The sequence below is a fragment of the Dermacentor albipictus genome, chromosome 1 (genome assembly GCF_038994185.2).
Source record: "Dermacentor albipictus isolate Rhodes 1998 colony chromosome 1, USDA_Dalb.pri_finalv2, whole genome shotgun sequence".
NCBI classification, from domain to species: domain Eukaryota; kingdom Metazoa; phylum Arthropoda; class Arachnida; order Ixodida; family Ixodidae; genus Dermacentor; species Dermacentor albipictus.
In genome coordinates this window covers 44,339,450-44,364,202 of record NC_091821.1, presented here as the reverse complement: position 1 = coordinate 44,364,202, position 24,753 = coordinate 44,339,450, and the positions used below count along the sequence as shown (strand labels likewise).

General features: G+C 46.2%; 2 protein-coding genes across 6 annotated transcripts in view; one reads left to right on the top strand and one right to left on the bottom strand.

Annotated features, from left to right (window-relative positions):
* Positions 1-24,753, bottom strand: part of LOC135906237 (26S proteasome non-ATPase regulatory subunit 5) — a 79,525-nt gene that overhangs the window by 17,185 nt on the left and 37,587 nt on the right. For all 5 annotated transcript variants that reach the window (XR_010565678.1, XR_010565677.1, XR_010565675.1 and 2 more), the window contains exons 6-7: positions 23,237-23,346; positions 18,132-18,538 (exon numbers count right to left, since the gene is read on the bottom strand). Coding sequence is in view for 1 of the 5 variants with exons in the window: in XM_065437537.1 (XP_065293609.1) it covers positions 18,149-18,538; positions 23,237-23,346 (500 nt within the window). In the remaining 4 variants the exon portion in view is untranslated. The remainder of the gene's footprint in view (positions 1-18,131; positions 18,539-23,236; positions 23,347-24,753) is intronic.
* On the top strand, positions 2,146-2,922 carry LOC139055314 (tigger transposable element-derived protein 6-like). Its single transcript, XM_070532773.1, has one exon. It carries the CDS (start codon positions 2,146-2,148, stop codon positions 2,920-2,922), a length of 777 nt encoding a protein of 258 aa, XP_070388874.1.

Here is a 24,753-nt window from a genome sequence, read left to right as displayed (position 1 = left end):
AATTCACTGGCCGCTTAGTGTGAAGGCTTCCTGATAAAGTATTGATGCTTCAAAACAACCTAGAAAAGTAAATGAGGTGCTCCATGGGTAAAATTAGACAAAACCAAGAATCAGGAGGCAGCAAGCTAGGAATTTGGTGAATTTTAGCTGTTTTAAATGTTTTTTGTGTGTGCTACAGGTTCCTCAATTCCTTTCTTTTTTTGTTGATATTCTCACCACCCATTTTGTCATGCTTCTTTAATGTACCAACAACATAACTATTATTGTAGTAAAGATTTTTCAATGATACTTCACACAATTATTTCTTGGCTGTGCAATGAAGCTGCAAAAATAAAATTGTATGCCAGCTTTCTATATGATATGGCATAGTCGTGCAGGTGTTCGCAAAGCGATTGCACAGGTGTTGGCTATCTTGCAGACGGCGCAGGCACTGAACACAAGTGCAAGAGCTGATGCTGATGGCTTGTGGACACTATTGTTGCTGTTGTTATGCCAAAGGTAAAAAAGCTGTTGCAGCAGGCGTATATATTCATAAATCAAAAGACCTTTCTATACCTACAAGAGCATACAGATCACTAGCTTATTGTTTTGAGCTCAGTGGACAGTATGTTGTTTTAGGCCGTACTCGGATGGTTTAAGATAAAATGGTCAAGAAACGGTGCACTGCAGCCGAGGAGCAAGCGGTGACATGTGCCTGGCCTTGTGTCCTGTGGTAGCATGCCCTTTTCCTTCAACAGGCATGATGCATCACATTGGCTTGTCTGTGCGCACCCGCACGTGCCAACATGTGCCTACAGTTGGGGCTTTAGTTTATCATACACTGCACCCTTGCATACACTACAAAGTAGTGGGTACAAGGGTACATGCACAGAGCACAATAAAGAACATTACATGTTATGTGCCCATGCTAACTTTAGCCTTTTAGCATTGCAGAATTCGCATGGCTTCCAAGACTTCCATAACAACATGGTGGCACCCAAGTCACCTGCTTGAATCAGAATTTGCCCTTGCTACTTGCTTTTCATCGCAACAGCAAGCAATAAATGGTAAAATCAGTTTTTGCAGTCTCAAAGCATAGTCTCATTTCACTTTGAGGATAAAGTATGAGTGATGTTTTGAGATCAGCCACCTGTTTTGACAGTGCCACACCTATTATGACAAAAGTCCTTTGATTGTATGTATCAGATAGTGACACAGCATTGTGTGTTGGCCATGCACACTGGCAATGCAAAATGCTCTACTAAATGCCTCCCTCTGGGATTGTATTCACAGACGGTCACTTTCAGAGATACAGTTAAACCTTGATATAATGAAGTCAGTAAAATCAGCAATGTGCTACGTTATACCAAAATTTTGTTATATTGAAATTCAACCTTTTTTTGCAAATAAGTACAACTGCCGATGAAATTTTCTTACATGGAAGGGGCCACAAAATTTTCAAATTATCTTGCAATCAGAAAAGGCAAATTTGAATGAGAAAGAAAAATAGAATTTTGTTGAATTTGAGAGTCGGAGACGAAAGATTGGGTTCCATGCTGCCCGCTCTTTCGTCTTTGCCGACTGAGGACATTCGTAAAACGGTTGCTCCTCATCTTCCTTCTGAGCAAACAAAAGCTCTTTGTCACCTTTTCTCTTCATATAGAGATATTTTTGCCCTGGATGACCACCCTCTTGGACAGGGCAAGCTGATTTTAAGGCTAGCCCTGGCTGGTTGAGCCGTTTCAACGTTTGAAAGCCCGCCACGATATAGTGGCCAAAGTCATTTCCAGGGAGGCAGCAGCCGTCGACCCTTTGACAACGTCGTCGTGGCTGCTGACCAACAAAGAAGTATTGGACCAGTACAAGCCCTCGGACATTTACAACGCAGATGAGACGGCCTTATTTTACGAGATGCTGCCATCGAAGACCCTGGACTTAAAAGGCCAGAAATGCCGCGTGGGGAAACACAGCAAGCGGTGTGTAACAATTTTGTTGTGCACCAACATGGAAGGCACAGATTAACAGCTACTGCTTGTAATCGGCAGAAGTAAGAAGCCCCGCTGCTTCAAGGGAAATCGTCGGCTGCCCGTACAGTACACCGCGAACCTGAAGGCATGGATTACCCGGGCCATATTTGGCAGCTGGCTCGAAGCTTTCGATACGGACATGCGGAAGGCAGGCAGATCGGTCTGCCTTTTTTTGGACGATTGCCGTGCCCATCATGTCAATGACGTGGAACTGGGAAACGTGCGCTTGGTTTTTCTTCCACCGAACTGCACTTCCGTGGTGCAGCCGCTTGATCAAGGCGTCATTCGTAGCGTCAAGTGCGCCTACAAGGAGAGGCTGATTCAGCGTCTGCTGCTGAACCTCCAGTTGAAGCGTCCCACCGTAGTGGACATGTTCATGGCGCTTGAGATGATGGCCACCGCATGGGTTGCAACGTCGTCAGCCGTGATAGCTAATTGTTTTAATCATGCCGGCTTCATTGCCACTCGGCAAGCATCATGCGCTGATCCAGTGGCATCGCAAGAAGACTCGCCTGAAGGTGCACTAGCTGACAGTGCTGACGGCGCAGTGCCGCCATCGCTGGCCCACGCATGGGATGAACTTTCTGCCGTGACAGATGGTGTTCCGGATGGCCTCAGCATCGATGAGTTCGTTCGTGTGGATGAAGGGGTTGTTGTCCATGAAGAGATGACTGATGAGGTCATCATAAGTAGCGTTTGCCAAGGTGCCGACGACGCCGACGACCACCAGACACCAAATCAAGAGAGGACTGCGAACCCACGGGATGTGTTGAATGCCTTCGATGTAATTCGATCATTTTTCGGTGAGCATGGTGACGACGTGGCAATGGACCACTTCTGGCAGTGCGAGTCGAGAGCAGTAAAATTGCTGCAAGGCAAGGCTCGGCAAAGTAAGCTGACTGACTTTTGGCAATAATTTTTTTTTTATTTTGCAAGCCAATTCCCTTCCGTCTTTTCTGCCTCATTCTCGCGCTAACGAAATTCCCGCAAAAGCGAAATGTTTTGCTTTCCCCGGCGATTTCGTTATTGCGGGTTTCGACTGTATCACAGCGGCATTCTCTAGAAAGAGGATGCACTATGAATTTAATGGGCTTATAACATGTAGGACAACATCATTTAAAAAATTAAGGACTACTCTGATGTTAAAAAACGGTTCTTTACAAAGAAACATAGCTGGGTGAAGAGGGACGCAACAATGATATGCATAAGGAAAATGTTTCTTTCTTTCAGATTCGGCTTTCCGACACTCCAAGAGGACGTGGAGGACGGTCAGCCTCTCACCACATCGACCACAGGTTGGTGGTTCAGCTCCAGTAAGCAGAAAATTGTGGGTACCAAATGTGTGCCCTATTCTCAGGCGACAGGCTGGGACATCTGTTCGCCGAGATTTTGTTGGGGAGGGCCAAAAACCTAACTATGGCTTTATAACATGCAGTTTATTATTTGTTTCTGCATTCCATATGCGTTGCCAGTGTTGTCGCAGTTTCTTAAGAAAGGCTTCAGATCTGTGACAGGGACAGCAGCCGTAGGAAAAGTAGTTAGTGATGTGAGTGGTGTAGCCATTTTGTAGCTAGTACATTACCCTCGATGCCTCTATAGCCAGGTACCCAGCATATTACTACATGTCTATGTGATAGATAAATATTGCATAAGAGTGAGTAAAGTTAAGCGAAAACAGGATTTGTATGCTTTTGTAAAGAAATTAATGCTTTTACAAGACTTAACGAGTCTGTAAATACTATTGCTCTGTCGAGTTTTAATTTATATGTTTTACTGCAGACAGTACTGCATAGGCTTCTGCAGTGAAGATACTTGTTAGCGGGTTCAATACGTCAGATTTGGGTAAAGAGGGACCAATAGCAGCATGAGATACACCAGCATGTGATTTTGACGCATCTGTGTAGAATTCTGAGCACGAGTACTTCGATTGAAGTTCATGGAAATGCATAGCGATTTTGAGGTCAGGTGCGTGCTTTGTGACCTCTACAAAGGACACGTCACAGTCTATCACCTGCCACTCCCAGGGCGGTAACGGCTTAGCTGGAGGCATTAGGCGATGTTCGAGAACTGGGACATCCATTTCTTCGCTAAGTTCTCTTGCACGAAATGACAAAGGAAGTCTCATGGAGGGTCTATTACGAAAAAGTGTTTCGCAGGTCAAGTCATTTACAGTTGTGAAACACGGATGTTGTTTATTAGAGCACACTTTGACAAAATATATGAAGCTGATGCATGTTCTCTGAAGATTGAGTGACCACTCATCTGACTCTACAAAGAGACTTTCGACAGGGCTTGTTCTAGATGTGCCAGTGGCCAGGCGGATACCCAGATGATGAACGGGGTCTAACATCTTTAGCGCGCTCAGTGCGGCAGAGTGATATACTATGGTACCATAATCTAATCGTGATCGAACTAAGCTCCTGTAAAGATTCAGTAAACATTTTCTGTCACTACCCCATGTTGTGTGGGATAGGATTTTGATTAAATTCATAGTTTTTAGACATTTTGCTTTAAGACATTTTATATGCGAGATGAAAGTAAGCCTCGAGTCAAGTATAACACCTAGGAATTTGTGTTCATTGTTCAGAGGTATTTGTTGTCCGCCCAGTTCTACACAAGGATCTGGGACCAGGCCTCTCTTTCTTGTGAAGAGAACACAATAACTTTTGTGGGGGTTGACTTTAAATCCATTTTGGTCTGCCCGAATAGACACCTTGTTTAGGGCCTGCTGTACCTGTCTCTCACACACTGTGAGGTTGCAGGATTTGAAACCTACTTGTATATCGTCTACGTAGACGGAATAAAAAATAGCTGGTGGCAGTGAAGCACGAAGTGTTGTCATCTTAACAATAAAGAGTGTGCAGCTGAGCACGCCTCCCTGGGGTACACCAGTTTCCTGTATAAAAGGATGTCACAGTACATTACCGACTTTTACCCGGAAGGTACGATTCGACAAATAGCTTTCTATTAGGTTTAGCATATTGCCATGAATGCCCATTTCTGATAAGTCTCTCAAGATGCTGTAGCGCCACGTTGTGTCGTACGGCTTCTCCATGTCGAGGAATATAAATAACAAAAACTGTTTGCGTAAAAATGCGTCACGGATATATCCTTCAATACGTACAAGATGATCGGTTGTGGACCGCCCTTCCCTGAAGCCACACTGATAGGGATCAAGCATTTTGCTCAGTTCAAGGAAATGGATCAGTCGCCGATTAATAATTTTTTCGAATAACTTACAAAGGCAATTTGTGAGGGCTATTGGGCGGTAACTTGCCACTGAGGAAGGGTCTTTGCCTTGTTTCAATACAGGGACCACAATGGCTTCTTTCCATGTGGTTGGAAGGTATTCTACAGCCCAAATAGTGTTGAAAAGTGCGAGTAGTGTAACTTGGGTGTCATTGTGTAAGTTTTTGATAATTTCATACATGACTCTGTCAGATCCCGGTGCAGAGCTCTTGCATGCGCTCAAGGCAGCTCTCAACTCGGCAATACTAAAAGGACGGTTGTACAATTCATTCTGTCGACTCTTTCTTGTGAGTGGCTTACACTCTTCTATTTGCTTATACTTGAGAAATAATTTTGAATAATGGGTTGAACTTGACATACTCTCAAAGCACTCCCCAAGTGAGTCTGCCTGATCTTGCAGGGTATCGCCTTGTGTGTTTACCAAAGGGAGTGAATATGTTTGTCGCCCTCTTATCCTATTAACCCTGTTCCAGACTTTGGCCTCATCTGTGTACGAGTTGATACTCGATAAAAACTTCTGCCAACTCTCTCTTCTGGCCTGTTGGCAGGTTGTGCTGCCTTGGGACTTTACTTTCTTAGTTGACAAGATTCTCTGCAGTGGGAGAAGTGCGTAGCAACCCCCACGCTTTGTTCTGTTTTTTACGAGCGATTCTACATTCCTCGTTCCACCACGGGACATGCCGTTTGCATGCCAAGCCACTTACTTCAGATATGCATTTAGATGCGGCATCTATCATGAATTCTGTAAAATACTCTACTGCAGCATTAATTTCTACCGAAGACGTGTCAGCCCATGAGATACTAGTAAGAGTTCGAAATTTCTCCAAATCAGCTGTATCAATCTTCCACCTAGGAGCCTGTGGTGGATATTCGTTTTCTTTAGGTGATCTTAGCAGTATGGGGAAGTGGTTGCTCCCGTAAGGATTGTTGGTAACTTCCCATTCAAGTTCAGGCAGTATAGATGGGGAAACTAGGATAAGATCAATTGAAGAAAAGGTTCTGTTTGCAAGACAGTAATATGTGGGTTCCTTCTTATTCAACAGGCACGCACCAGAAGAAAAAAAGGAACTGTTCAATGAGATGACCTCGTGCATCTATACGAGAGTCGCCCCACAGGCAGGCAGCTGTGCGCATTGAAATCGCCAAGAACATAAGGTTCTGGCAATTCATCTATAAAGGACTGAAATTCATGTTTCGTTAATTGGTAATGTGGGGGGTATGTAAAGCGAGCAAATGGTGATGAGTTTGTTTAGGAGGACAACTCGAACCGCCACTGCTTTAAGGGGCGTTTGTAGCTGTAAAGGTTGACGCGCCATACTTTTATGAGTGACAATGGCAACACCACCCGATGATGCGATGGCATCATCGCGATCTTTGCAAAACGTAACATACTTTCGGAGAAAGTTTGTCTGTTCAGATTTTAAGTGTGTTTCCTGTAAACACAGCACTTTTGGACTGTGTTTAAGGACGAGTTCTTGCACATCATCAAGGTTTCTAAGAAGATCTCTGCCGTTCCATCGAATGACTTGTGTATCCAAATTTAAAGTAAACTGGTGCTGTGTATACAGAAACAGAAGTGATGCCTTAGATTACAGAGCTCTTTCCAGGCCCTGTACCGGGGATTTCGCCCTTTTGGAGCGTTTAAGGGAGCCACGCCGCCCTTTAGGCACTTGGTGCGCCGTGAGAATAGGTGTAGTGTCCACTGCCTCTTGTGAGGTGCTGGACACGCGCTCTTGCGAGCAAGAAGTTTCCTGAGAGAGTCCCGCATTGGAAGGCAAGGCCCCTCACCCAGCAGCCCAGAGGTCGATGGGGCTGCCTGTGGGATTGGGCTACGCCGGCTGTTGCCAGCGCTAGAAGGGGCCGGGTAGGATGCGGCAGCTTTGGCTGCGCCCACCTTCGGGGTCGATGGTCCCTTCTGCTGGGTTGGCGGAGCAGCGCTAGCCGCAACCACAGCGGGCACAGATGGCGTAACTGCCAACTCACTGCTTGTGAGCTGGACAGCCGCCGGAAGTCGTTGTGTCGCTGCCCCCTGACGCGTCACATCGGCAAAGGTTTTCTTGGGCAGGTATGAAACCCGCCTGCGTGCCTCCTTGAATGATATATTCGCTTTTACTTTGATCGTTACAATTTCTTTTTCTTTTTTCCAGGATGGGCACGACCGCGAGTACGCGGCGTGCTCCCCATCACAGTTTACACAGTGGAGAGCATTCTCACAAGCTTCAGAGGTGTGTTCATGCGCACTGCATTTCGCACAAGTTTGGCGGCCTCGGCAGCTCTGCGAACTGTAGCCAAAACGCTGGCATTTGAAACATCGGAGCGGATTTGGCACATACGGCCTGACACGGAGCTTGATGTACCTGGCCTCGACTGACTCGGGCAAGACACTTGAACCAAAGGTAATTATTAGGTGCTTTGTCTGAATCTCTTTGCCATCCCGCCTCATCTTAACCCTTTAAGGCGCCTTGTACACAATTGTGTACATTGTACTTCTGGTGTCTTTTTCGCGTTTAGGGCGCGCAATGTTCTATTAAGTTGGCTTTAGCACATTCCCAAACTTTAAACTGACAACCATGTGCATTTTGGGCACCATCTGTCGCATTTCGGTGAAGATGTTCATATCAAAACAAGAAATGGCGGACGCCGGAGCAGCAAAGAGCGGTGAGTCAAGTTCTTATTTTTTTAGGGCCGCTTTTTTTTATTGTGACAAGCGAAAAAAAATTAGACGCGCTTGTGCATCACATGAAGTACCGAGGAGTGATAAATTTATCCTTTCTGAGGAGATGACCGAATGCTAACGCTCGCACGCGCATGTGTACACGATTGTGTACAAAGCGCCGTGGTCGCTGCAGAAATGAAGAACGTTGAGAGTTGCTTTGATTTTCTTTCCAGGTTTTTTGGCCATTCGTCGTTCTTTCTACAATGCAAACAAGTATAAGAAAACCCAAAATACAGCTGAAAGGCTTTTGGAGCTCATTGCTGATAAATGTTTCAGACGTTGGGGAAAGTGACGAAGAAGAAGCCACGTGCGAAGCGACCGACGCCTGCGTTGCAGCTGCGTTCACCAACCTCACAGAAGAGGAAGATGCTGCTGCAGGGGAAACGCAAGCTGAAGAAGTGGACACAGAGTGTTTTTTTTCCTTTTGTGAACCTGGGTATCTACAATTCTTGGCTGGACTACCACCGTGACAATCAAACGCTGCCTGGAGCTAAACTCCTATATTTGATGAATTTTCGTTTGCTTGCAAGCTGCCGAAGCATTAATTAAGTCGGTACTACCCGAGAAAAAGCGTGGAAGGCCTTCTCTTGCAGAGATCCAAGCACCACAACCAAAGATAGGGCAAAAAAGCAAGGATATCGCTTCCTTGCACCGACGCGCACTACGACTCCTGTGACCATTGGTCCGAATCCCGCGACCAGAAGGTGCGAATTAGGTGCAAGCTCGAGAAGTGCACACGAGGCACCCGGATATTCTGCATGAAATGCGCCGTGCAACTGTGCCTGACGAAAGAGAAAAATTGCTTCCTCGCATTCCACAAGTGAATTTTGTGACCACCGAGGCGCTGTGTACACAATTGTGTACGATGTTGCAAATAATAAAGTTTCATGATAACTGTCAAGAATTCGATGGTTTTGTGTTTCTTAGGTCCCAAAAAGAATGTTTATATATAAAAATATTTTTTTCTATGCATAATTGCAAGTGGCGCCTGAAAGGGTTAATTCTTCTGACATTGATCACATTTTGCTCACTGAAGCCCTCCAGGAGTTCCACTTCAGTCAGCTCAAGCAAATCATCATCCGACACAACATCATAGGTGGTGTTCATTGTATGGTGTGGGGTTACTGTTATGTGGGTCTCCCCAAATGACACTAGTTTCTGTTTCTGATTGCGGAGCTCCAAGAGGAGGTCACCGCTTGCCATCCTCGACACCTTGTAACCTGGACAAAAAAGATCAGTCAAGGACTTTGAAACAAGGAACGGTGAAATGGTTCGCACTGCTTTCTTTGACTTTTCAGAGTGAATAACATGGAAGGAGGGGAACTTCTGGATTTGGTGTCCGAAAAACTGGAAGACATCTTCGGTGCGCCCTCGTTTCTGAGGGCGATCAGGAAGGGGGGGAGGGGGGGGAAGAAGTTTCCATGAAAATATATAAACATTCGACAACATCGCCGACCACCCACCACGAAGCCCAACGAGAGGACGCAGCAGAGCTTGCATACAAGTCTGCACAATGCCAGTCGTACGCCGTCACTACAACCAAACATGGTGTACCCAAGGTTGGATAGCCACAGAGGGTTAACCGTTGCCACCAAGGAGAAGGAAGTAAATGGAAGAGAGAAGAAGACAGGAAAGGTCAAAAAGTGAGAGATAAAGACGAAGATTTGAGGAGAGAGAGACAGGAAAGGGCGACTGCCGATTTCCCCCAGGTGGGTCATTCCGGAGGTGCCTTCTATGTGAAGCCGAGTCCAAAGGGGTACGTTGCCGCCGCCGATAGCCGTAAAGGTCCAAACACCCGGCATTGGTTCAACCCCCAGGATCCCCTTTTCCCCGAACATGGCTAAGCTACACGCGGGAGGGTCCAACCCTCAAGTGCACGGGTACGTGGTGTCGCAAGACACCAAATGCCTGCTGACGCAGACGCCCCTGCGGGAAGAACAAAATTAAAAAAAAAAAACCTTCCTAACCGGGAAAATGTACGATCCAAAGTCACTAAAATGTTTGGTATAGTGAATATCTGCAAGAACATGTACGTTGACATCTAATATGAGTTGACATCCACGAGTTGACATCAACTAATGCAAAGTGTTGTGTGTACTGTTGTGCGCCGAGCTAGTGGGGCCCGAGACGTGCGCTGTTCATTTTTGTCGGCTTCGGCAAGCTGTTGCTTGCGCTCCTCAAATTTGTCCTCTGTGAGCAGCTTCTTCGGGCGGGGCATTTTTGCGGGAATACATGACCCACCAAAATGGAAGATTTGCTGGCACTAGAAGTAAAACCCAGTGCATGTCGGTATTTTCATGTAACACGGGCAGGCGAGTACTGCGAAGGAGCTGTCGTGGTGGGCGCCTACTTCTCTCTAGCGCATTTCTGCAGCCAGGAAATGTACCATACGACTACAGTTTGGCAATGTACTGAACGTTGCTGACGAAAAATTCATTTTCTGGGAATGTATTCATTTCTGAGAATGTACCAGCAAAAAAAGAGAGAGAGAGAGAGAGAGAGAGAGAGAGAGAGAGAGTATGACTGTATTAGAGTCGTCTTTTTTTTTTTTTTTCTGTTCTCGATCACGAACATTGGCGCAAGGAAATCGTATGAAACAGTATCTCATCAACAAGGTTCTACTATATCACTAAACAAATAAAATTAATGCCTTTCCTACTCTCTGGTGTTCAAATTTTGCCAAGCCTTACATTACACAATATTTGTAGTATGATCTAATGTTACAGGAAGGAAGAAGCGGGCATGTATTTACAGATGGCTTGTAATGGCTGAGCCAACATGCACAGAGAAGTGAACGCCAAAATCTTCTCAGTCGTCTCCAAGGCCAGCATTCGTGTCCTCTTCCAACATTAGACTGTGACATTACCTCTTGCGGAAAAACCTTATTGGTGCAGCTCACTGGTTCCAAGAAGGTACGGCTTGAAGCGGGTGACGTAGATGGTATCAGATAGAGGTGAAGGCACAGTGGTATCCAGTGGAGACACTTCATATGTGACAGGGGTCACCTGGTGGAGGATGAGGTAAGGGCTGTAGTATTGTGAAAGGAGTTTCTCTGGAAGACCAACACGCTGAGACGGAGACCAAACTAACACAAGAGCACCTGGTTCGTATTTCATATCGTGATGGCGCTGACTGTAACGGCACTTCTGCCGTGTATGTGAAGCAGAGAGATGAAGGCAGGCAATCGGGCAAGTTTGTGTTTAGTAGTACTACATGATCAAAGTAAGTAAGTTGTCGGTGACTTTGGCAAGAAAGTATCTTCAGCGTTTGGTAAGAAGTTGACGAGGTGCACTGTGGTGTAAGGTAATGTCGTGAAGCAAGGAGTCAGTCCAAGTACGTTCAGAGTCAGCAATGTCTGTAGCGCAACTGGTGGGTAGGACTCTTGTAATGCCATAGCAGGTTGTATAGTTCATACCTACGGCAATCCACTTTTTTCCATCATTTAATATAGGGAATGGTCCGAGAAGGTCAACGCCAATGCGAAAAAAAGGGTCGGTAAATATATCCAGAGGCTGCAGCAGACCAGCAGGATACACAGCTGGCCTTTTCCAGCATTGACTCGATTCACACACGACGACATAGTGACGGACAGAGCAGTTGAGACGGGGCCAGAAAAGCCATTGCCGAATCTAGCCATAGGTCTGAGAGATGCCGCTGGAGTACAGTCCTGCTGAAAATGACACGGAAGGGCAGTTAGCAGCTCGGGCCTGTCGGGGTGCATGTCGCGACGATACAGGGTGTCATTCTGCAACATAAACATGAGAAGGGATGGGTCAGGCAGATCAGAGAGCAGGCAAACTGCCGTAACGATTCAGTGCATTATTGTTCAGCACCACAATCTTTCAAGGCAGAAAGAGTGAGAGTGCAGATCAGTGCGGCATCGACTAAAACGTCCAGTGCATCACGGCATGACGAGACAGGCAGCTGGCGTCCTGATGTAAACGACCTGACTTGTAGACTACAGTGTATATGTATTCCTGAAGGCATAGGGCCCAGCGACCGAGGGGATCCTAAGGGAAGAAGGCCAACAAGGGCATGGCAATCGGTTGTAACTGTAAATGGTTGACCATATATGTAGGGTTGGAACTTGCCCACGGCCAAAATGAAGGCGAGACATTCGCGCTTGGTAATCGAGTAATTGTGCTCGGATGGAGGGAGCAGGCGGCTGGCGTAGACGATAACGCAGCGAGGCCCACATTGGCATTGGGCTGAAATTGTGCCTATGCTGTAGCCACTGGCGTCAGTGTGAATTTCTGTCGGAGTGGAGACATAACATTGGGGCGAGAGCAGGAGGCGTGGTGAGTCGCATGATGAGGTGTGAGAAAGAAGTGGCTTGTTCAGAGCCTCAGCAGAAAGCAACATCTTTCTTGAGGAGGTCCATCAGGGGACGGGCAACATGCACGAAATTTTTCACAAAGCGGCTGAAGTAAGAGCATCTTTGGCACAGGTTGGTAAGGGGAAATTCTGCACTGCACGGACTTTGGCGGGGTCGGGGTGAATGCCTGAGCATGATTATTTGGTGGTGACTGAAGTGGCATTTGGATGGGTTGAGCTGCAGGCCAGCGGTGTGAAAAAAAGAACAAATGAAAGTCATTCAAGATGGGCCGCAAAAGTTGGAGAGAATATGATGACATCATCTAAGTAGCACAAACAGATGGACCATTTCAAGCCGCACAAGAGCATGTCCATCATCCATTCAAAGGTTGCCGGGGCATCGCACAAGCCAAAAGGTATTACCCTGAACTGATATAGGCCGAAAGCATATTTAGCACCAGCAAACAAGGACGGAAGGGAGACAACACCACAAGTCAGGGATCAGTCTCCCTTCCGTCGTTGTTTGCTGGCGCTAAATATGCTTTCAGTTTACCAACACGCCCAACAAATGGCAATGCTGATATAGGCCGTCAGGTGCGACAAATGTGGTTTTCTCGCAGTCTATTTCATCCACAGCAATTTGTCAATATCTGGAGCGAAGGTATATTAGCGGCGAGAATTCGGAGTGGCGTCCTCTCGCAAGTGACGTCACAGCCAGGACGCCACTCTCTCCGGCTTGCTCGGCTGCCGCGTGCGCTCGATCCCTACATGGATGCTTCTAAGGAGTTAAAAACGCAAGTGGTGGTGGCAGAATCTAAACTGCAGTTTTAGTTAAGTCCTCATGTTACTGCCAAGCGTTTCTGTGAAGTAATAGAAAAATCTAATATTATACCATGAACTACTCGTCGTGAGCAAACATGTTTTAGCTGGTTAAAATCAGGATAAACATTGTAGAAGTCATATATAGCCAGCACTTAGTTGTGACACACATGTTGCACCATAGTGGGTATGGTATTAAAACTGGATTCTTATGTGCTGTGCTTTTGCGTCAATGCTTTTATTATTCACGTGAGCTACCGCTGCAAAGTGCAGATCCGCGCATAAAAAATCCGTAATAGGCTGGTCTGAGCTCCCTCGGATGGCATTATATTGTTGCCTTTGAGAAATAAATTGTCGTCTAAGAAATAAGCTACTTGATTACATTTTCCCGAATGAAGACGTAGAATATATACTGTATTTGAGAGGCCCATCATAAGTATACAAGCATAGGGAATGAGAGTGAACAAACAGAAACACTGCAGAAGGCACCCGGACACCGGCCGGACACCGCCCAAACTGCAGCAGGCGACAGGCGCAAGTCCGTGCCCTGACATCACGCGCGCGGAGCTCGCAGCGCCCCCAGGTCGCTCTCGGGACTACTTGATGAAAAATAAGTGGCACTCTGGAGATGATCCAGATCATCGTCAATGCATGGAAGTGTATAGACATCTTTCTTGGTGATCTTGTTCAGATGACAATAGCCCACGCAGAATCACCAGCTGTTATCTTTCTTTTTGATGAGAACAACAGGGGAAGACCATGGCTGGAAGAGTGTTCAATTATCCCTTTGGCAAGCATTTTGTCAACTTCGCTCTGGATAACTGGTTGCTTAAAGGCCAACACCCGGTATGGGCGTCGGCGAACGGGTGTCACATTGTCAGTATTTATACAATGCTTCACAGCCGTAGTTTGACCCAAAGGGCGATCGTTCAGGTCTGAAAAGTCAGGGTAGGACTCGAGGAGGTCACGTAGCTCTGCAGCTTGTTGAGGCGAGAGATCGGGTGCAATTATATTTGCAAAATCATCGGGCGAGGCAGATGCAGAAGACATAGGACAAGCACTGGTCGACGAAGGCGCAGCAGATAGAATGGAAATATGGCACTCGATGGACGGTGTGAAGCAGGCATTCACAGGGTGTCTACCAAGTTGACATTTCCAAATTCCCTGAGTTTTCCAGGTTTTCCCCGAGTGATTTTGCACATTTCCCCGAGTGATGCAGAACTATGTTTTATGTCAAGACGGGCTGAGAACATATCGCCTGATTCTGTCACTCTCGAGTAAGCACATGAAAAATATAACAAAGCGACTTCATCCAATTTGAATACTAAGGAGTGGTGTTTATTGAAAAAGAGAATAGAAGGCAGGGGTTAGTAAAATGCACAGCAAATAAAGTGTCTTTGAAATAAAATTGCAAATGAAGTCGGACATTCACAAATACGAATAAAAAGGAGATACACATAGAGGCAAATATATTCGAATATGAGCTATTTCTATCAACTGATAGCAAACTCAGTGGTATGAGGCCCGAACTCTGTCACAATTGAGATTCTCTCTCAACCACTCGTAAGTCAACCTCAACTGTCCTGACGTACTCTCAGCCCAAGCACGACGCCTGAGTGTTGTGTTTCACTGCTTTAACGAGTTTATTTTGGTTTGGATGAGGGACACCTGCATCTCGGCATCAGCCAAAACTTTGTTTTTTGAGCTCAAGCTCCTTCAAAACGGTGACAGCAAGCTTCCTTTCCCATTTATTCCTCAATGCGTACATCATTTCTGTTCTTGTCCTCCTTCTGCCACTCGTTCGCCTCAAGGACCATTTGAAGCATCTTGGTCAGTTGCACAGTCCACAGCCGATTTTTAGAACTCCCTAGGGGTCGCGAAAATGTTCGAAAAATCGGCCAGTTGGAAAAAAAAATCGTGTCATTTTAGGGCCTCAAACCGCCACAGGCACGTTCGAAAACGCTCTGAAGGCATGTCGGTACACATATTAGGCATATTGGCGCATATACTGTGACAGGAAATACCGGGTGCATGTGTGTATAATTAAGGAATACATGCTGTTTTCAGTGGCAATAGCCCCTTCCCACGCTTGTTATGCTTCACTGCAATACTTTTGCGTATGCTTCACCATGTAACATTTCTGCACAAAGGCGAAGCTAACTTTCGGGAACCGGCATTATGCATTGCGCCGTGTTTTCTAAGTTTCTAAGCCAATAGCGAGGAACCCAAAGGCGGAGTCTGTGCCATTGCTGACAGCAGCTAATTCTGTCAATAAATAACTCGGCACCCAACGACAAGAAGCTTCATAGCGAATGTCGAAGCAGCTAGGCCTAGCGTTGCCGCAGTGGTGGCAACGGCTGCCAGCGGATCCGTGTGCGAGAGTGCCGGTCGAGGTGGCAAAGTAATCAAAACGGCGGCGGTGGTGCCTTTGATTATTGCCGTTTCGGACCTGCGGTCAGGGCAAAACGTCCGGAAAATCGGAGGGCGAAGAGTTCTTGCGCCCGAAATTTCACACGTTCTGATACGTTGAATCTATGGGGTACGTGGCGGTGCCGCGAAGCCGTCCAAATTATCGGGAATCCGGAAAGTCGGTTGTTGAGTGCACACTGGCAACTCCTCCAGCCGACGACAGGGCGTCAAATACGATTCATTACGATTCCGGTCTGTTGCTCGAGCCAGCATTACCGCGACTTTCGACCTTTTCAATAAAATTGCCGCTAATTTTCACTGATAGAGGCCTAAATTCCCTGAGTTTTCCCCGACTTTTTCCAGACTACTCAAAATCCCTGAGAATTCCCGGTTTTCCCGGTTGGTAGACACCCTGAAGGACATAGTCTCCGTCAGGTACAGGTGGACAGGCTAAAACAGTGATGCAGGTTGCTGCTAGAGGTGGGAGACAAAATCCACACAGCAAAGCTGAGTTGGACCTTGAGCAGGAACGTCAATGAAAAGAGGTAGGTTAGGTTGTACAACACTGGCTGAACAGTCAGTCAGAGCACAATGGGCGGTCATAAAGTCGATTTCGGGGATCATATCATGAGAGCAGAATTCGAGCACAAAACAAAACGGATGTGCGGTGGCCGGCGACGCTGACACGTGCAGTCCACATCCAAGTGCAGCCGGAATTTCACCGTCTGCAATCTGGAGCGGTCGAGCCGGAGCAGGAGTAAGTACGTTCTTCAAACATGTTTGAAGCGTTGTACACATGACGAAAATTTGCGGTCCAGTATCACTGAGTGCTGTAATGGGAAAACCATCCACGTCCACAAACTTCCAATCAGTAGGCAGAGTCAACAGAAACATTTCTGGCTGGAGTGCTACAGCAGGATCACCTCCAGGAGCTGCACCAGCTAGTTTCCCATTGGAGAGCAGCGACTGTAAGCTGGGGATGGGGAGTGACACAGCTGGGTTGAACGGGAGCGGCGACTGTGTGGCGACAGTGAGCGGCTTGTCACAGTGGCTCGAGCGCTGTCCGATGCATCTTCGAACTCGGCAGAGGGTGCAGGCAGGCGAGGATTCAGTGGGAAGCGGCTGTAGGTGGGAAAGCTTGGTCAAGAGTGGGCTGGCCAGGAACTTCAGCAGTGGCGAGAGACGTGGCCCACACGTCTACAATAGAAGGAGATGGGTCTATCATCATATGTGCGTCATTTGGCCGGGTTGCAATAGCTCGAGTAGGGACGATACTGGCTCCAGTGAACAGGGGCAGAGGCAGCAGATGAAGCAAGGTCAGGATGATTGGCGGAGTAGATGGACGGCAGACTCACATTGGAAAGTTCTTGACGAATTACCAATTGCATGAGGTACACGAGTGGCCGGGAATCATCAAAGCACTGTGTCATTTGTCATTTACGCTGCTTCAATTTCTAACCCGACAATATCTACAATGTTCGCAGAGGAGGTGGGCGCTTGCGGAACACAAAGGTCTTTGAATCTCGATGAAGCAGCGGTGTTGGGTAGAAGCGTGAACTGCTGAACTATGCGGTGGCTCTTCGCATCTTCAAAGCGGTGACATTCAATAATGATCTCATTGACTGTTATGTTCTTGTAAAAAAGAAGGTTAAATGTGTCGTCCACGATGCCTTTTAAAACATTGCTGACCTTGTCTGCCTCTGCCATGTTATTATCCACCTTACAGCAATGAGCCAGGACATCCTGGATGTATACCACATAAGATTCAGTAGACGTCTGTGCATGGGGCCCAAATTCTTTCTTAGCAGCACATTGGCGGCCAACAGGCTTGCCCAACAAATCTCAAAGCTTCTGTATGCATTGGTTCAAACATGTATTTGTAACCTCTTCATGTGTCTCGAACTAGACTCATGCAGTTTTCTTTAGACAGAGCATTATGTTAGCCAGCATAAGCGTGTCATCCCACCCATAGTGTGCGCTGACCCACTCGTAATTCTGCAACCGGTCATCGACATCAACATTGTCAATCCCAGAAAACATTCCAGGGTCGCGGGGCTGGGAAAGGATGACTGTCGGTGGTGTCGACGGGGCCACAGTGGAAGACTCTCTTTCAGACGACATCGTGCCCAGGTTATGTCTGCTGCGCAGCTCCATCCTGCACAAGTGACTACCCTGCACATCCACCAATGATGTTATGGGAAGGAAGAAGCAGGCATGTATTTATAGACGGCTTTTAATGGCTGAGTCAACATGTATAGAGAAGCAATAGCCAAGATGTTCCTCGTTGTCTCCAAGGCCAGCATCCACATCCTCTTACTTTAACATTACAGACTGCGACAATATTTTCTAGTGTCCCATAAAATTTCACTTGTTAAGGATCTATTGCATAGCATCCATTATGAGATTGATAAAGTAACCAACCCAATAAAAAAAAACTGTTTTTATCAAGATAAACTATTCAATGACCAAATTTTTTTTTCTGAGTATTTACAGCAGCCATTGCTTCACCAAACTTAGTATATATATTACCTGAAAGTGAAATACAGGGATAGAACTTAATTTGATAGTACACCATGGTGATATCCTAATCTAACAGAGCCTAGGGATGCCAAGAATACCTTGACAGATGAGAGCCTCAGGAGAGCCCCTCAAACGTTACAGCCGCTTCCGAGGCCATATAGAAGGGACCCTCTTGGTAGGCAGTCCTGATGCGTTGCCAGTCATCATCAGCAAAACCACGAGGTTGCACCTGAGCCAAGGTAGCCACGACAGCAAACTTGGCCTCCTTGCACTGTTTGTCAGCCTCAGTGGAGCGGTCAAGAAGGTACTCAAGGAACCCTGGCTGTGCTGCCAGTGCAGCCTGACCCCAGGGTACTCGTGCCACTTCAGCAACCACAGTCAGGGTGGCACAACGCAGCTCAGGGAAAGGCTGCCGGCACAGGCGGAGCAACATGTCTGTGGGTCGGTCGCCTAGAAGGCTGTACCACCGCTCTGTCAAGTGCACCAAGTCCTCACAGCTGCTGTCCTGCAAGGGAAGCACACCAAACAATACTCAATAAATGACATGTTGGGGAAGATGGAACAGACTGATCTTTGGCAACAAGTAGTGAAAGACAGAACACTGGGGAAAAAAAAGAACAAAGGAGGAAGAACAGGGCACTGCATCCTGTCTTCTCTTTCTGCCATGTCCTTGTCTTTAGTGCGTGATCCCAATGATGAACACCAAGCCCCACAGCACTCTGTTGGGGATATAGTGCAAAGCAATGAGCAACAGGAAGGACAACACAGCTGTGTAGTCATATATGGTCACAATTTCACATATGGTCAGAATTTTAACAGCTTAGGTTAATGAGGCTAGTGCAAATCACTTATGTGTGTGGATGAGAGGCCTTTTCGATCAAAAATATTTTTCGGACATTTTCACAAGTTCTGCTGACGTCATATTGTAAGCGAAAAATGAAATGCAAACAATGAAACGCATGGCCAATGCTACAATTACGTCATGTGCCATTGTTGCACAGTCGCTCACACATGCTTCAAACAATACGCTCTGATATATCTGCCTTATATCGTTGAATAGCCATTTCAGGGAATGCCACTCTGCCTCCAAAGCACAATGAGCACCACTGCACTATGGTTACAACAATGGTAATAGTGGCTTTGATCTGTGCACTCTTCAGCATTTTACACTGAGATTGAGATAAACTATGCAAACAGCAGTCACAGAGTGATGTCATGGTTGCTGCATGCTTTCTCTATGCAAATTGAATAAATGATGCCAAAAAAAAAAAAGAAAGAAGGCACAGTACACCACACAGGACTCAGAATGAACTGCTTGGTGATGAAGGTGGCAGGGCTGTATTGCCTGGCCAACTAACGTGATATTCATGATGAGGTAAAGGCAAATCTCTGGTTAGACATCTAGACAGAGTAGACTCATAGCTTTCATCGCACTGCTTGGAGTTGCTGAGTTGCCCAGTGTAGAACATTTCTCTACGTGGCGCAGGCCCCAGTGCACAATCAAGAGAGAGAGCACTTGGGCGTGCATGCATGTATGTGTGTGTGTGTGTGCAACGTGCTATGCGTACGTGCCACTTTCTCACACACAGTACCTTCTGTCACATCCATTCCGGCCCTGCCTGCTCTTCACAGTGCGTATGTGTGAGTGCATGTGCAACTGTGAGTGTCTTTGTTGACTGAAATGCTGCTGAGTGCTCTGATGCTGGGGGAACTTGCATGATGACCCAATTTTTCCTTTGCACCAGTACTGGTGTTTTTTTTATACGGTCTCTGCTGCCTTGCTGCTCCTGGCTAAAGTGAAAATTTTGGTTTCTTTGTTTACTTCAGTTACTGAAGCATGGAGATGCAGGAAACGACTGCAGTTAAATTTTATGGGGGCTGCTCGTAAGCACAGGTTTGGTGCGATTTTCCCCTTAAAATGCCATTTTGATGCAAGATGGTGCAAAGACTCATCCTTGGTGCAATTTTACCCAATTGACGCAGCTGTTCCATCACTCGCATGCAAGAATAAAAAAAAAAAAGAATGTTAGAGATGCTGTTGCAAGTGAGACAAAACGCCCCTCAAGACACTGTGAAGTTGCACACTGCCTTTGTTAGAAGGGCATCACCTTCACGAATCTCTTCCTGTATAAAAAAAACTCGGGATCCATCAGAGCTGTAAACAGACAATGGTTGCCACTCTTCAATTTTGAACTAGCATGCCAGAAACAGAATCTGCACCACCAGCAAGGGTGATTACTGGCACAGTGACCGTGTTCTCATGGTGCACTTTTTTGCATACCTGTACAGACCATCACCAGTAGAAGCTTTATGCATGCTCACTTGTTTCATTTTTCTGCCCATCTTCCTTTCCTTTTAACTTGCTTCCTCTGCACTCAGCTCACTGTGGCCCCTGACATTTGTGAGCTTGTGCCACTTGTGAAATTGTGAAAGAAACTTTTGAACAGATGATTTCTTCACATTTACATGAGAACATATTGTCTGAATAATAAAAAGAATTTCAAATATTCCCAGGAAAGGAGAGGCCACCTTTTGCATGAAATTACGTTTTTGGCGATGTGCATAGACACAATATTTCAATCATACGTTCATAAGCAACATTTCTATATTGCTGTTAGTTGCTTAACTGTGTGCCACACATATCCCTTCTTCATTGCCTTCTGCACTTACTGGACAAAGTCTAGTGTGCCCACCGCCTCACAGCAAACATAGGAGAGGGGTCACATGTGACACAGACTCCGAGACTGTGCACAAGCTCCAAATGTCGGAGGCCAAGCCATACATGACCACTCTTTTGTGTCAGCCACATGATGGAAAACACCATGGAGCACGAACACCAGGTGCTGATCTTGGAGGTCATGCAAGCTGTGACCTTTCCACTCAGTCTGCTATGCGGTGAAATACGCAAGAACTTTTGCACAATGAGTGCAGCAGGCAGTGGAAAGGCATGATTATTTTCACAGCACTCCTAGAAGGTTACAAAGACGGCGCCGAATAAAACAACACACGAAGAAGGGGGACACGAGACAGCACGTAGGTATGGTGGCTAGAGGGGGAGGTGTCGGCATCGGAGCGCTGGAGAGGCAGCATTTTTTCAGGACGATGCGGCGATGCTGGTGTCGGCTCCGAGATGCCTCCCGTACGCTGGCTAAGGTCCGCTGCGGTTATTTGGTTCCGCTGTGAAGTGCTTTTTCTTGGGGCGCAACACGCGCATCGGAAATCATTTTAAAGGCTAGGCGACTTTATCACTGCAGCTGGCCTAACATACTATGTACTAAATTTTGGTCATTTTATCGCCGCGCTTTAGCTTCGCGCTCAGTGCAACACTTGTGAAACTCATAATTGCACCAAACAGAAGGCTTCCGCAGTAGGCGGTTGTTTGCAGTTTGCCAGTGCCGCTTCAACATTTTAAGGGACTATTATGGGGTGCCGTATGCAGTTCTGTCTGGCGTGACTTTATTAGTGCCTTGAGCTTGTCCTAATCGTCTACTGGTTGGTGCGCGCCTCATTGAAGTGCGCGCCTCAGTTGAAACGGGCCGCCGCTCGAGTGAACCATGATTATTTCAAGTTTATTCAATTTTGCAATGAAAGGTAGAACTGTAGGCACCAATGGTCAAAACTCAGCATAATGAGAGCGTTAAGGGAAATTTGGTTTCCAATATTAGAAACCTGCAAAGAACTAAGTTCGCATATTTAGTACCGCTCAAATAATGCCAAAAATGCCTTAAAAAAAAGAATATTTATTGTTAATAAACTAATACACACGACTCTCTATATACATGGTTGTTAGCTCTCGAACAAACAATATGACATGAAATCGAGCGCAAATCTAATATATAATGGAGGTATATACCCAGAAACGGTGAACAAGGCGCAGTGCAAACAATAATTTGTCAGGTGGGAAATTCTGTTCAGATATGCAGATATTTCTGGGCATACATGTGATTTGAACAATTCCTGTTTTACATATACAAACGCTTTATGTTGGTCTTGCTGATATAAACTTTGCAGTTATGCAGTTATGTTGTGCGCCTCAACTTGAGGTACTTCATTTTTTCTCGCTTCCCTTGCTTCGATGCGTTCTCTCCTGCGACAAGGTCGTGCAACCTCGTGATGACAAAAAACCGTATCACTTGGTTGGTGATTCCTACGCTATGCTGCGCACAGCCAACCATATCCATCTTATTTATTGACAGGCAGGAAATAAGGCCCATGATGCTGTCAGCCTTCAACTTGTTAAAGCTGAAACAATGCGTGAAGGCATCTTCCATCGCAGCAACCAAGTCCTTTAGTGCCTGAGATGGGTAAAGTAGGCCGCCTCTATCCATGTGGTTGGTAAGGGACTCTTCCAACAAGCGCGAGTCTTTTGCTTGAAGCAACAGCTAAAGAACACTATTTGCACTTTGTTCTCATTAGCATTTTCCTGGCAACATACCCGCTAACGTGGTAGGGTATGCGAGAGTCGCTATTTGATCCCACCATTTCACGATGATCTGGCATCGCATCACAATGCTTTACCATCTCGTGAACTTCATTTAGGTGGCCCATATCCAGGAGATAATCCAGCTTACTCTGCATACCGACCAAATTTTTCCAGTGGCGTGGGTCAAGAAGGCTACTCAGAACTCCTTATGACAAGCAAACAAAATCGGGGCAGGCGAAGCTAACTTCAGCACAGACTTCACGACGCATGCTTGGAGCCGGAGAGGTTGCTCAAACGCATCACGCTAGGCATCTCGGAGACGACGAGCGCGCCACCTGTCGCTGTCATGAAAAAATGCCGCACCGCCTTACGCGGCGCAGCCCAGCCGATGCTGACACCTCCCCCTCTAGCCACCATAACGTATGCGCACTAACAATTGTTGTTGTTAGTGTGCCTATGTGCTGTCTCGTGTCCCCCTTCTTCGTGTGTTGTTTTATTCGGCGCCGTCTTTGTAATCACGCTTAACCAACTAGCCCACCAACACATGCTCAGTGACTCTTAGAAGGAATTTGAAAGTCAGCGATAATTTAGTAGTGTTGCTCATGAGAACACACCACGCATTAGGCAAATTTATTTACCATATAAAATGATTGCAGTACAGCCCTTCTGAAAGCTAGTTAGGAACAGCCTAGACAGATTTTCCATTTAACCACACTTCCACATCAGCTAAATAGACCCCTTTCTGTCGTTCCTTCTATCCACTGATCCAAAGGGGCTTACTTGAACGTGCAGAACATTGGCCAGGGCACCGAGATATCGAACCTTAAAGTCGACCTTTCCACTGTGGATGTTCTGGCTTAATGTTTTTAGGTAGCGGCTCATCTGATCCCCTGAAATAAAGACACAATACACAATGAGCACTTTCAATTACATGTCTGCACTAACATGCTCTCATATTTCACAGGTTCTTAGCAACGCCACTGCACATATGAATGTGCTGCTTCACATTGCCAAACTCACTAATGCACAGTTGCACATATGCATTACTACACCTGTACTGACCAACAGCACCCACAATGGTTTCACCTATGTTTGCCAAGCTTGAGCACATGTCAGCGATTAATTAATTTTTGCAGCTCAATCTCATGACATTAAAACAATCTATAATAAAAGATCGGTTTAAAATAATCATAATTAAGGATCACTGTTCTCAGGTTTTATTTTGCTCTTTATCAAATGACTTAATCTTTCTGTGTTTATATTACTCAGACGAAAGGCTTCTAACTTTTTTTTAGGCAACTATATTAGTCATGTAATAGTTAAAGGTTTCTTACAGTGGCTGTTGGTATGAAAAATTATTGTTTCAGTAAAATCTGCGATACCTACAGTAACCATATTTCACGACCGCTGTCTGCTTGTATTCATTAGCATTCATTAGATATTTCTGTAGTTAAGTAGAGGGAAGAGTCTAGCTGAAACAGTGCAATCCAGAGGTGTACGTGCCTATGCATGCTGTTCATGCCGCTAAGTGGATATACTTAAAAATGTAGCAACAAAAGAGTTATCAATCTTTTTCTTACCACAGGGGTTCTCTACAGTGAGGCTAGGAGCACGGTAAAAATGTCAAACACTTACAATATGCAATGAAGTGCTTTCAAGGGTCCCAAAAAGCACCTAGTTGACCAAAATATACCTTTATTTCCTATATTCTTCCACCTGACTTCAACCAATGCAACCAACTTAAGATTGTAAAGAGAACATATACAGTCGAAACTTGCAATAACGAAATCGCCGGGGAAAGCAAAACATTTTGCTTTTGCGGGAATTTTGTTAGCGCGAGAATGAGGCAGAAAAGACAGGGAAGGGAACTGGCTGGCAAAAAAAAAAAAAAAAAAAAATGCCAAAAGTCAGTCAGCTTACTTTGCCGAGCCTTGCCTTCCAGCAATTTTAGTGCTCTCGACTCGCACTGCAAGAAGTGGTCCATTGCCACGTCGTCATCATGCTCACCGAAAAATGATCGAATTACATCGAAGGCATTCAACACATCCCGCGGGTTCGCAGTCCTCTCTTGATTTGGTGTCTGGTGGTCATCGGCGTCGTCGGCACCTTGGCAAACGCTACTTATGATGACCTCATCAGTCATCTCTTCATGGACAACAACCCCTTCATCCACACGAACGAACTCATCGATGCTGAGGCCATCCGGAACACCATCTGTCACGGCAGAAAGTTCATCCCATGCGTGGGCCAGCAATGGCGGCACTGCGCCGTCAGCACTGTCAACTAGTGCACCTTCA